The sequence below is a fragment of the Schistocerca nitens genome, chromosome 9, assembly GCF_023898315.1.
Source record: "Schistocerca nitens isolate TAMUIC-IGC-003100 chromosome 9, iqSchNite1.1, whole genome shotgun sequence".
Taxonomy (NCBI): Eukaryota; Metazoa; Arthropoda; class Insecta; order Orthoptera; family Acrididae; genus Schistocerca; species Schistocerca nitens.
Window position 1 is genome coordinate 290,536,017 of NC_064622.1, and position 12,677 is coordinate 290,548,693.

Genomic DNA, 12,677 nt, shown 5'->3' on the forward strand with positions numbered 1-12,677 from the left:
ACACAATTAACTTTACAAGATGCTTCTGTATTGGTAACAGCCGCTTTCCCACATGAAAGGACTTCAGTGTGTTCAGTGGCTGGCACAAAAATAGCACTGTTAAAGGAACTCCTTCCCTTGCTGTCCAGTGTTAGTGATCTAATTCCAAAAGTTATGGCAGTAGATCGCCACACTTCTGTGGCTCAAGAGTACCAACGTCAACTTAAGAATGATGCCACTCCCGGTACGACTATGAATGCAAAACAACACCAGCCTGCACCACAGTCCCAAGTACAATGTAACAGTAAACAACACATTCCCACTACGCCAGGACTGCAGCTCACTTACAAAGGCCATTAATTGGCTCCTGATAAGTATACTGCAGTGAATAAAGAATCTGAAGGATTGCTGTCTATGGGGGCTATGGTCATCTATGCTAGCTAGAGCAATACAGGTATGGTGCTGCAACAGAAGGTAAAAGGGTCATGGCAGCCCCTCAATTTTTTCCCCAAGTAGTCTAATGTACAGAGTAAGTGGAGTGTCCACAACCACAAATTCTTAGTAGTCTACAAAACAACTAGACATTTCTAACAAACTGAAGTTGTCTTCAATGTCTACACAGACCCTAAACCTGTTTCTTTGGCACTTAACAACTCTCACAATTCCTGCTCTCCTCTGCAGTTTTGCCTTTTGGAATTCCAAATGCTATTCACTACTGGCTTCTGTCACCTGCAAGGAGCTGACAACATAGTTTCCAATTATTTCTCAACAATCAACATGCTCTCTGCAAGTGTGGATCTGATCCAGCTAGCGATGATGCAGGAAACAGAAACAAACCTACAAGAGGTCCTTACAAAACAAATAATGGGAATGCAGCTCAAACAACTACCTACAGGCAACTTCTTTGTCTGGTGTGATATTTCTCGGACCCAACCCTGACCTTTCATACCTTTCAATTATAGGAAACAGTTTTTTGACACAATTCACGGCCTCACACTTCTGGAGCCAACATGGCTATTCAGATGGTAATGAACAGAATTGTTCGGCTGGGGGCTGTGGATCATAGTACACTTAATTTTAATAATACACATAATTTGACAGCAAGTCTCCCAGGAAATTAGCAAACTAAGAAACTGGATTGTTAAAATAATTCAATTTTGTTGTGGGCACAAATTTAATACTGCTATTACTGCCAGAACAAATATATAAAACATAATATTTGAATTCCATAGAAATTACTGCAAAAGTTTTCAAAATTTCAGAAGTACAAAAATTATAAAAGGAGGACCAAGTAAAATCTATATCGAATTTAGTGAAGCAGGAGACAGGTCAGATAGTTATTTATGATCAAAATATATTTGCTGAATGTGAATAACTTGGCATCAGCTGCATTTGATACAGATGTCCTACCTCTTGGTGACATATGAAAAACTGAGTTTGAGTCCCAGTCAGGCACAAATTTACATGTCACCAACAGGTAGAACATCTGTACCTCATACAGTGGACACCAAGTTATTTGTATCCAGTGAATTGATTTGATCTAACTTTGGAAGACTATCAATCATCATCAGTGTACATAAGTCATTTAAGGGGTGGTATGACATTCACAATAAGAATATTTTCTTAAGTGTTGCGAAAAAAAGGGGTTGGGGGGGGGGGGGGGGAGGAATCGAGTAGCTAAGTTCCGGAATCAAGGTAATGTAATGGGAAAGTAATTCCAAAATCGTAATAAACTAAAAGTATTGCTGACTAAAAAATAAACTTTTAACATACTGGTAATGAGATTTCAAACAAAACTTTGAGAAGATGTTTCCATTTAATACGTCATTTTTCCTTTCTTTCTCGCTAGGGCCTTGTTTTTTGTGTTTGATACCGGTGTGGTGCACTACAGGGTGGCTATTCAAACTTGGAAAATAATTCCCTGAGAATTTCAGGTTTGAGGATGAAGATGGTGTCAAGAAGCTCCTGATAAATTGATGGTGAGCAGAGAGGGGGGGGAGGGGGGGGGGAGCATATCTCAATAACGACTTTTCTTTCCTCCCAGTTGAGCTATATACAAGCCAAAAGCAGTAGTTTAACCACAGTTTTTAAACACTGATAACTTATATCAAATAATATTCATATAATTAACACACTTCGAGATATTAAGTACTATATCTTAAAATTTGTGATTTATAAAACTCAATTACACCTCAATGCTAGGTTAAAAATGCATGATTCCCTGAGATTTTATGAAATTTCCTGAGATTTCCTTGATTTTTCCAGGTAAAATGTAATTCCCTGAGAATTGCAGGTTTTCCATAATAATTACCACCCAGCACTAATATAAAAATGAAAGACCTTTTATTTATGTTTAAGGCTCTGTTTTTATGTATTTTCAACTCCACTGTGCGCTATGTACTAAGCATGAAATTGCAACACTTCATAAAATAACTAAACAACGAGAAAGTCTGCCTAAAAAGACTCCTTACCAGGTTGCACTGAATTCCACATTAATGAGAATCCTTCCCTGTTCACGCTGCCATCAGAGCGAAACCACAAATACAGAGCATTATGAGTGGAAATGAGGTGTCCACCTCCAGGAGGAGTGTCACCACAGAAACGGCCAATGAGCTGATCTCCTGGAGACCTCCCATCATGCACCTACCAAAATAAAGATCTCTTTAAGGTATAGTAGCCCTTGACCCTTTTAAAATATCAATTTAAACAAATTTTGGATGCTTTAATTACTGTCATTTTTAACAGCACATTCAACAAATAAATAATATGCACTTAATAGAATTACAATGCATTTAAGAAACAACATTTAAAAAAAAAACTTTAGCATATGTGTAAATTATTTATGAGTATTATTCAACTGTTGCATGGGACTAGCTGATCATTAAGAGTCTTACACTGGCATGAGTGAGTAGTGATTAGTTATTATTGCCAATGTAAGATTCATGACGATGGTAGAGTACTGGTCAAACATAAATAATTTGTACACAGTGTAGAGGTGCCAGGAATACAGGGTTTCTAGATATGAACATGCCAGCTAAAAAGGTAAGGATCACACAAATAAGGAAAAGTTTTATTTTTGCAAATAATGTAAACATAATATACCTATTTCGTATTTTATGTGTCCCATTTAGTCAGCTACAATAAATAGTTTCCCATACTGAATTTGAGAAACATATTTTTGTTCTCCCAAACATTATATAGGATTAAACATAAATGATAACAAATATACTGTGCACACTGTCTTCCACAATAAGGAAAATAAGCTTTCTCTGTCTTTTAACACTGAACTTGAGCTCTGTAAATCTAATAGAAGTAGAAAAGTTGTTTTGTCCCTTTGTTTTGAAAATGAGATGGAAGACTTCATTAGAGGTAGAATGAACTAGTACAACTGGTATGAAAAGGATAGTTGTTACCATATAGCAACAATGCTAAGTTACATTCTATCATGGATTTTCCATAATTGAATTTTGCCTAATACAACTGGTGTTTTATGAAGTCTCATATTTTGCTAGACAGATATTTAGGACCTTATAACATCATATTCAGTTACATTTTAATTTTTCATTACAGATGTTTTCTAACAATAATTGAGATCGATGTCTAATGCATCTCCAACTGTGCAATACATCTAAGACTTGAAATGCTTTAATACCTCACAACAAACTTCTAACTTTTTCAGTTATTGGGCTGGGTGGCATTACATTTTTGTTCATCCTCACACGATTCCTAACTTCAGTAGCATATCTCTTGTAACACACCGCATGGAACAATCTAATAAAAGAATTAATTCCATGCAACTGCCTCATATTTCATTTCTATGAGGGGCATTAGCTATCTAATCTGAAGTAGATAACCCTAGGGGAACAGTCCAGTCACCTCCAAATATTAATGCATGCATTCTACAATATTTTATATGGACGTTGTCCCAGATACTTGACCACCTCCTTGAATAGTTATTAGCAGACACTTACCAATGGTAAATCAGAAGACCTGACATCAGAGTTCACCAATACAAAACTTCCGATTTCAACATTTACTTCATAACTTACTCTTCACATACTAACACAGCCACATTCTGCATCAGCTGTTACACTCTTCACTTCATGTTTCATTCCTTTTGATAGCTTTGGTCTTCACTGATTCTCACTATCATTGCTTTCTTATTCATTTTCTTATTTCTGATAATTACTGTATTCAACACAAATCTCCTCACCATTTTCTTAGACCTTCTACATTCTTAAACATTTTTTTAATTTTTTTAAGTTTGTTTCCTCTTACTGAATCTCTCCTTTCCTTTATGGAGAACTGCCACCATATTCACTTGACTCTGGAAACTAAATTCTATTCATATTGTGATAATGCTGCCTATGCAACTTGCAACCACATCCCATCCCATAGAATGTGTTAAAGGAAAAACCTGGATGGAATAAAAACAACGATTTAGAGGAAAGATCACCAGTAACCTTCAAACACAGGGCAGAGTGGCAGAAAGGCACATATATAATAATGGAAAGAGAGAGAGAGGGGGGGAGGGGGGGGGGGGGGAGGATGGCAACGTTTTGATTTGCCACTCCCAACAAGCAAAGCCACCACTCACTCCACTAATTTAGCAGAATGAGAAACTGTGTGTGTGTGTGTGTGTGTGTGTGTGTGTGTGTGTTGCTTGTGTTTTTAAACAAGTGGAAGTTCAAAGAGTAATATTACACATCACTATTATGCACATGTCTATTTTTTCTCTATGCACAGCTTTATAGGTTGATGGATGTCTGTCCTTTTTTATTTGTTTCCGTTCAGGATTTTCAACAGTTTATATTTTCCCTCCTTATTCAATTTCTTTACTCTCACTGCATTCATTGTCCTTATAATCCTTCTTGTCCTACATTTTATGTCTACAGAAGGAGACTCTGTCTTATTTCACTGTTAGATAAGAGTTATCACATTGTTTTGTCTCCTAAGATTATACTAAACTCTTCACAATTTTCTGCTGGATCATAACTGTTGGATGCCATGAAAGACATGCTGTGTTATGCTCCATGTGTTTCACTGTTTTTAGTGGGATAAACTGATGTTATATTGTTCACCTTTGGCACACTAGTGCACAATTTTCAGCTTGATCATAACTGTTGGATGCCATGAAAGTCATGCTGTGTTATGCTGCATGCGTTTCACTGTTTTTAGTGGGATAAACTGATGTTACATTGTTCACCTTTGGCACACTAGTGCAGAAGGTGTCACTAAATCACCTATATGGGAAACATGTGTAAGGTGACTTCAGTAGTGTAACAGCAAAACCACTTGTGTATCAGTTAAATTTGGTTTAAATTTCTGGGTTCTAACATTTTGCATACAACATAATGTGCTGTCATGCTGTACCCCCATCACCTTCCTGTCAAGCATTTTTGGATGTGTTGTTATTTACTGTATTCACCCAAGTATAAGATAACCCCGATGACCCCTCCCCCACCTTTTTTTAAGAGGCCACTTGAGTAAATTTTATTTTTAATGCATATTGATTAATCAAAAATATAAACTGTTTTATTGATATAAATTGTCAGTCTAAAAAGTTAACATTACTGTATATCTATTCTAAACAAACTCATTTAATTGTCTACATTTTGATAATGCTAGGAGAAATAAAATAAACAGAAATGAATGGTTTATATTAATTGTTATCTTCATTTTTTTTTTGCTTACTATTTAAGCCAGTAGTCTACGGTATCACTATTTTTAATCAACATCATCCTAATAATAATAATAATCACCATCACTGGTGTCATCTGAGATGACAGTTCTATCTAACCAAAGTGAGTTGAGAAAAGATGCAATGTATTTCTCCATATAAACAGCAAAGAAATTTATAATCTTGGCTGTCACAAGTATTTAGCTGTTTCTTCCCAATATGTTGTGATTTCTGTTGTAGTTACAGTGGGACTTGAGAACAGAGCTGCTTTTTCTGAATACGTAGGAGATTTTGCATCAATACTGACTTGAGAATGCGACAATATTCCTTTGCCTCTTGCTTGAAGACATGTCATATGTCTCCAGCTCTCTCAATGGCTGCAGCTGACAGACACACTTTCATTCCCACCATATTTCACAGTGAGCATTGGGAACACTGCTACACAAGCCGTGTAAGTATGTCACTGGCCCCTAACTAGACCTTTACCATCTCTTGCAGAAATGTACACTAACTTCGAGCAATTTTAAAGTAAATTAAATTCCAACTACAAAAAGATTCAGGCAGACAGTAGTTTAAATGAGGTAGATATTCATAAAATGTGAAGTCACACGGTACACATTCACACTGGTGGCGCACAATGCAATTTGCTGCCCATTCACCATATCCTCTCCCCACAGTTGTCCTTGTTCTCAGCCAAGTTGGTGTCATTGTTCCCCCTCCAACCCTTCCATATTCTTAAACATAAATCTGTGTGTGATCTCATTTGCCAAAGCTTTATCTGTAAATGTACAACATCCCTACAGTAATTTACTACACAACATAAAAAAGGTGACTTCAGCAGCAATAGTTTAACCTCCAAATGTAAGACAATCTTGTATTTTTTAAATAGTGAATTTGGGAAAAAGACTCCTCTAATAATTGCATAAATATGGTACTTCATATTTTCAAACACTAACCTATGCTAAGAAAGATGTTGGTTATGCTGTTTCATCGGCTATAGATCACATCTGTGGTTTCTATAAGTTTTGATGCTAGTATCCTGATTCCAACAATCAGCCTCTCTAATTTCAGTCCATATCTATGTGATTAACATCATATTTTTGACACTTTCTGGAAGTTTATGAGTGTTGTCCATAATACATTTTATAGTAAATTGATGAGCATAGATGTGCAACCTACACATTTCACCAGCAGCATCTGATTCAGGACATTGTGCCCACTAAACTACACAACTAAAAATGTGTTCAACAAACTTGTGTCATGCTCATGACTATTAACTGCAGAAAACTTATTTAGGTATGTCTGCATATTAAGTAGAAAAATCTAGACATGAACATTCTGCAAACCAACAGAGTGTAGTAAACAAGCCCTAATATAAGTCAACTTTTGCCACAGATATGGAAAGGACATGTCAGCATACTGTATCAACTATAATCCTCCTCCAAATTTGGCAAGTCTGAAACTGATAATACTAGTTACAGGTGACAACATTAGCTGTGCTCACCATAAGGAAAGAACTGTTAGGTGTGGTGGTGAGTAAGGCACTGCACTCAGCCAAATGTGCTGCATGTGATTGTCCATGCGAAGCACACAGCTTTGGTATTACATGATATAGTATATGTCATTTAAGGTAATTGTGGTAAGCTATACAAAGTTCATCTGGCCCTCCCTCTCTCTCCCCCACCACAGCCACAAGAAGACCATGTAATTTGGCTATATATATGCAGTCTCCTGGTCAGTACTCAATCTTTTTATTTTCTTCTCATTTTACTATTTGTATTTTACACTTTGTAGTTTCATCTTTTTTAAAAAAAAATTCTGTTTAGATTTTATGCATATTCCAACTAAAACAAAGTTTAATATCACATACACAATAAAGTCTTTAACATGAAAATGGAATTACTGTAACAAAATATGTTAAATGTGTATCAAAGTTGAAAATAAATGCAATGTTTGTTACATGAAATAAACATATTAGAACCTGTTTACAAATACACCTGATATTTAATGAAAGTAGTGCCAATACCTGCAGCCAGTCATAGGTGCACCCAACTGAACCCTCCAAGTGAAAATTGGTAAAGGTTACATTTAGTACTTTCGTACTGTTTGTTATAATGACCCAAGCACAGCTCATACCATGTGGATAGCTCGTTGATCTTGAACTAGAATCAGGGAAAGTGAGAGTGCCTGCTTCATTGGGCAGAAAGCCACCACATCCTATTGAGAATAGAATTACAAGAATTAAAACAGTTGAAACAACATTTTCTCCAAGCAACAAAGTGGTGCACAAATAAACATTAATTTAGTTTCTTATAATGTTGTTTTTGCCATCCATTCATACTCTATTCAAAGGCTTTCAAAACAAACAATAGTATCATTTTTCTTTAAGCTTTCCCAGCAAATACATTGTCTAAACAGCTTTCATGAGAACACCCACTTATCTTTATTTCATCTTCTGATATTTCAACTACAAACAGTATAGCCAACTTCAAGGACATCCATTCTTCTCCTATGTCACAGTTAATACAATATTTTCATTAATGAAGCTGGAATAATCCGAAAGTCCATAAATTTAACTTCTTTGTGAGGCTTCACAATCAGTGTCTGTCATTTTTAGATGTACTTATTTGACACAAGAATGATGGTTCTTTAGAGCATTCTGTATGTCGTAAGTCAACCCACACTGATTAATATATGCAGGTACACACCTGGTGCCAACCCTAAAAAACAATGAATTACCTACACCCTTAATTAGGCGCATTGGATATATCGATCATGGCCTGCTTGTTGTCAGAGACTATGGTGGATATATTTGTCTGCACAATTCTGTGGTTTGTAGTTAATGGGAATGCAGGCCGATTTACATCTACATCTACATCTACATACATACTCCGCAATCCATCATACGGTGAGTGGCGGAGGGTACCTTGTACCACAACTAGCATCTTCTCTCCCTGTTCCACTCCCAAACAGAACGAGGGAAAAACGACTGTCTATATGCCTCTGTATGAGCCCTAATCTCTCTTATCTTATCTTTGTGGTCTTTCCGCGAAATATAAGTTGGCGGCAGTAAAATTGTACTGCAGTAGGCCTCAAATGCTGGTTCTCTAAATTTCCTCAGTAGCGATTCACGAAAAGAACGCCTCCTTTCCTGTAGAGACTCCCACCTGAGTTCCTGAAGCATTTCCGTAACACTCATGTGTTGATCAAACCTACCAGTAACAAATCTAGCAGCCCGCCTCTGAATTGCTTCTATGTCCTCCCTCAATCCAATTTGATAGGGATCCCAAACGCTTGAGCAGTACTCAAGAATAGGTTGTATTAGTGTTTTATAAGTGGTCTCCTTTACAGATGAACCACATCTTTCCAAAATTCTACCAATGAACCGAAGACGACTATCTGCCTTCCCCACAACTGCCTTTACATGCTTGTCCCACTTCATATCACTCTGCAATGTAACGCCCAAATATTTAATCGACGTGACTGTGTCAAGAGCTACACTACTAATGGAGTATTCAAACATTACGGGATTCTTTTTCCTATTCATCTGCATTAATTTATCTATATTTAGAGTTAGCTGCCATTCTTTACACCAATCACATATTTGGGAACCAATCCCATATGCTCGTACCTTAGTTAGGAGTCTGCAGTGAGGCACTGAGTCAAACGCTTTCCAGCAGTCAAGGAATATGGCATCCGTCTGTTACCCTTCTTTTTTTTTGGGGAGGGGGGGGGGGGTTAAGGGCGCTCAACTACTGTGGTCATTAGCGCCCAGTCACAATTGGTAGAGCACATAGAATCTAGTAAAACTCAAGGGGAGGGGGGGCGGGGGGGGGGGGGGGGACACCAGAAAGTTCTTACAAAGATGCAGATAAAATAAGTGAAAGAGTTAGATGTCTTTGGATAAGCCAGTCAAAGAAATAAAATGAAGAACACGAGCAGCTGCTCGAGCGTCATCAGCTAAAATATCCTGTAAAGTAGATGGCAGAGACAGGACAACACGAGATTGACTAAAACGGAGACACGACAATAAAACATGGCGCACTGTTAATACATGACCACAAGGGCACTGCGGGGCTGGGTCACCGGAGAGCAGGTAGCAGTGGCTAAACCGGCAATGCCCAATCCGCAACCTGGTAAGAAGGACCTCTTCTCACCAAGATGGTTGGGAGGAGGTTGTCCAAGCAGTTGGGAACGGTTTTACTTCCTGGAGATTGTTTCCTTGAAGTGAGGACCAAGCATCCCACCACAAAGACACAAGCCTCTTACAAACAACCCCACTAACATCAGATGATGGGACACAACGGGAGGTGGGCCGAGGCAGGAGGACTGCGGCCTTGGCTGCAGCATCAGCAGCCTCATTCCCAGGCACTCCTACGTGGTCGGGAACCCACAGAAAGCTGACAGGAGAGCCACCATCAGCGAAAGAATGGAGGGACTGCTGGATCCGTTACACCAAGGGATGGACCGGATAAGGAGCTCCAAGGCTCTGAAGAGCACTGAGTGAATCAGAGCAGAGTACATATGATGAATGGCGGTGGCGGCGGGCATACTGAACGGCCTGATGGAGAGCAAAAAGCTCGGCCGTAAAGCTGGAACATTGGTCGAGGAGCCGGTATTTAAAGGTGATGGCCCCGACGAGAAAGGCACAGCCGACACCATCGTCAGTTTTGGAGCCATCAGAGTAAATAAAGGTGTGACTGGCAAGTCGCGCATGAAGTTCAACAAACCGTGAGCAATACACCGCAGCCAGAGTACCCTCCTTCGGGAGCGAGTTGAGGTCGAGAGAAATATGAACCGGAGCCTGGAGCCAAGGTGGAGTCGGGCTCTCACCCTCTCTGAAGGTGGTAGGGAGGGCAAAATCCAATTGTCGAAGCAGGCAACGAAAGCGGACTCCAGGGGGCAGCAGGGCAGACACATACAACCCATACTGACGGTCGAGAGAATCGGCGAAGAAGGACTGATAAGAGGGGTGGTCGGGCATTGACAACAGCCGGCAGGCATACCGACAAAGCAGTACGTCACGCCGGTAGGTCAATGGTAATTTGGCAGTTTCAGCATAAAGACTCTCGACGGGACTAGTGTAGAAGGCTCCGGTCACAAGACGTAACCCCCTATGGTGGATGGAACTGAGACGGCATAAGAGGGATGGCCGAGCAGACGAATAGACGAGGCTCCCATAACCCAGCTTCAATCGGACTATGGACCGATACAAGCGAAGCAGGACAGTGCGATCCGCTCCCCAAGATGAACCACTAAGAACTCTGAGGACATTAAGGGAACGTGTACAACGGGCAGCCAAATAAGAGACATGCGGAGACCAACCAAATTTCCTGTCCAGTGTGAGCCCTAGAAACTTAGTTGTTTCCACGAATGGGAGAACAATGGGACCGAGATGTAAGGATGGCGGAAGGAACGCTTTATATCGCCAAAAGTTGATGCAAACCGTCTTCTCTTCGGAGAACCGGAAGCCATTTGCCACACTCCATGAGTATAGGCTGTCGAGACAACGCTGAAGGCTGCGCTCCAGGAGGCATGTTCTCTGGGCACTGCAGTAGATTGCGAAGTCATCGACAAAAAGAGAGCCTGAGACATTAGGTGGAATACAATCCATAATAGGATTGATCGCTATGGCAAAAAGGGCTAGGCTCAAGACGGAGCCCTGAGGCACTCCGTTCTCCTGGAGGAAGACGTCGGACAAGGCGGAACCCACATGTACCCTAAACTTTCGGTCTGTTAAAAAGGAATCAATAAAAAGGGGCAGGCGACCGCGTAGACCCCACCTGTGCATAGTGCGGAGGATACCTCCTCTTCAACAGGTATCATAAGCCTTCTCCAAATCGAAGAACACGGCTACCGTTTGGCGCTTTCGCAAAAAGTTGTTCATGATGAATGTCGACAGGGTCACAAGGTGGTCAACAGCAGAGCGGTGGCGATGAAAGCCGCATTGAACATTGGTAAGTATCCATCGAGATTCAAGAAACCAAACTAACCGAGCATTAACCATGCGCTCCATCACCTTACAGACACAGCTTGTAAGAGAAATGGGGCGGTAACTAGAAGGAAGGTGTCTACCCTTCCCGAGTTTGGGTATAGGAACAACGATGGCGTCACGCCAACGCATGGGGACTTGACCTTCGTTCCAGACACGATTGTAGGTACGAAGAAGGAAGCTTTTGCCTGCCGTAGAAAGGTGTGCCAGCATCTGAACGTGAATGGCATCTGGCCCCGGAGCAGAGGACCGGGACAGTGCAAGTGCATGTTCGAGTTCCCGCATAGTAAAGGGGGCATTATAATTTTCCAGATTCAGCGAGTGGAAGGAAGGTCGCCGAGCCTCTTCTGCCTCTTTCCTGGGAAGGAAGGAAGGGTGGTAATGGGCGGAGCTTGAAACCTCCGCGAAAAAGCGGCCGAAGGCGTTGGAGACATCCACAGGATCAACAAGGACCTCAGTACGTGAAGACAGGCCAGGTACCGAGGAGTGGGCCTTAATGCCCGACAGCTGAAACAGGCCACCCCAGACGACAGAAGAGGGAGTAAAACTGTTAAAGGAGCTGGTGAAAGAGGCCCAACAAGCTTTTTTGCTGTCTTTGATGACTCTACGGCATTGCACTCGGAGTCGTTTGTATCCAATACAATTCGCCAACGTAGGATGGCGGCGAAAGGTGTGTAAAGCACGTCGTCGAGCACGGATAGCATCTCTACAAGCCTCATTCCACCAGGGGACGGAAACGCGACGTGAAGAAGAGGTAGTACGAGGAATCGAACGTTCGGCAGCATTGATGATAACAGCCGTGAGGTATTCGACCTGACTGTCACAACCGAGAAAATCGAGGTCCGGAAAGGTTGCCAGGGAGGAGTAAAATCCCCAGTCAGCTTTCGGTATGTTCCAGCTCGAAGGACTTGGGGATGGGGTGTGGTGTAGGAGACGAACGACACAGGGGAAGTGGTCACTCGAATAAGTGTCAGAAAGGACATACCACTCGAACTGACGGGCAAGAGTGGTAGAACAGATTGAGAG

The 12,677-nt window shown here is 40.7% G+C and overlaps 1 protein-coding gene across 1 annotated transcript in view; it reads right to left on the reverse strand.

Annotated features, from left to right (window-relative positions):
• The window catches only part of LOC126204186 (cubilin-like), a 1,516,445-nt gene that overhangs the window by 1,254,445 nt on the left and 249,323 nt on the right, over positions 1-12,677 (reverse strand). Inside the window, exons 14-15 of the mRNA XM_049938590.1 lie at positions 7,686-7,876; positions 2,451-2,622 (exon numbers count right to left, since the gene is read on the reverse strand). Coding sequence (XP_049794547.1) covers positions 2,451-2,622; positions 7,686-7,876 — 363 coding nt within the window. The remainder of the gene's footprint in view (positions 1-2,450; positions 2,623-7,685; positions 7,877-12,677) is intronic.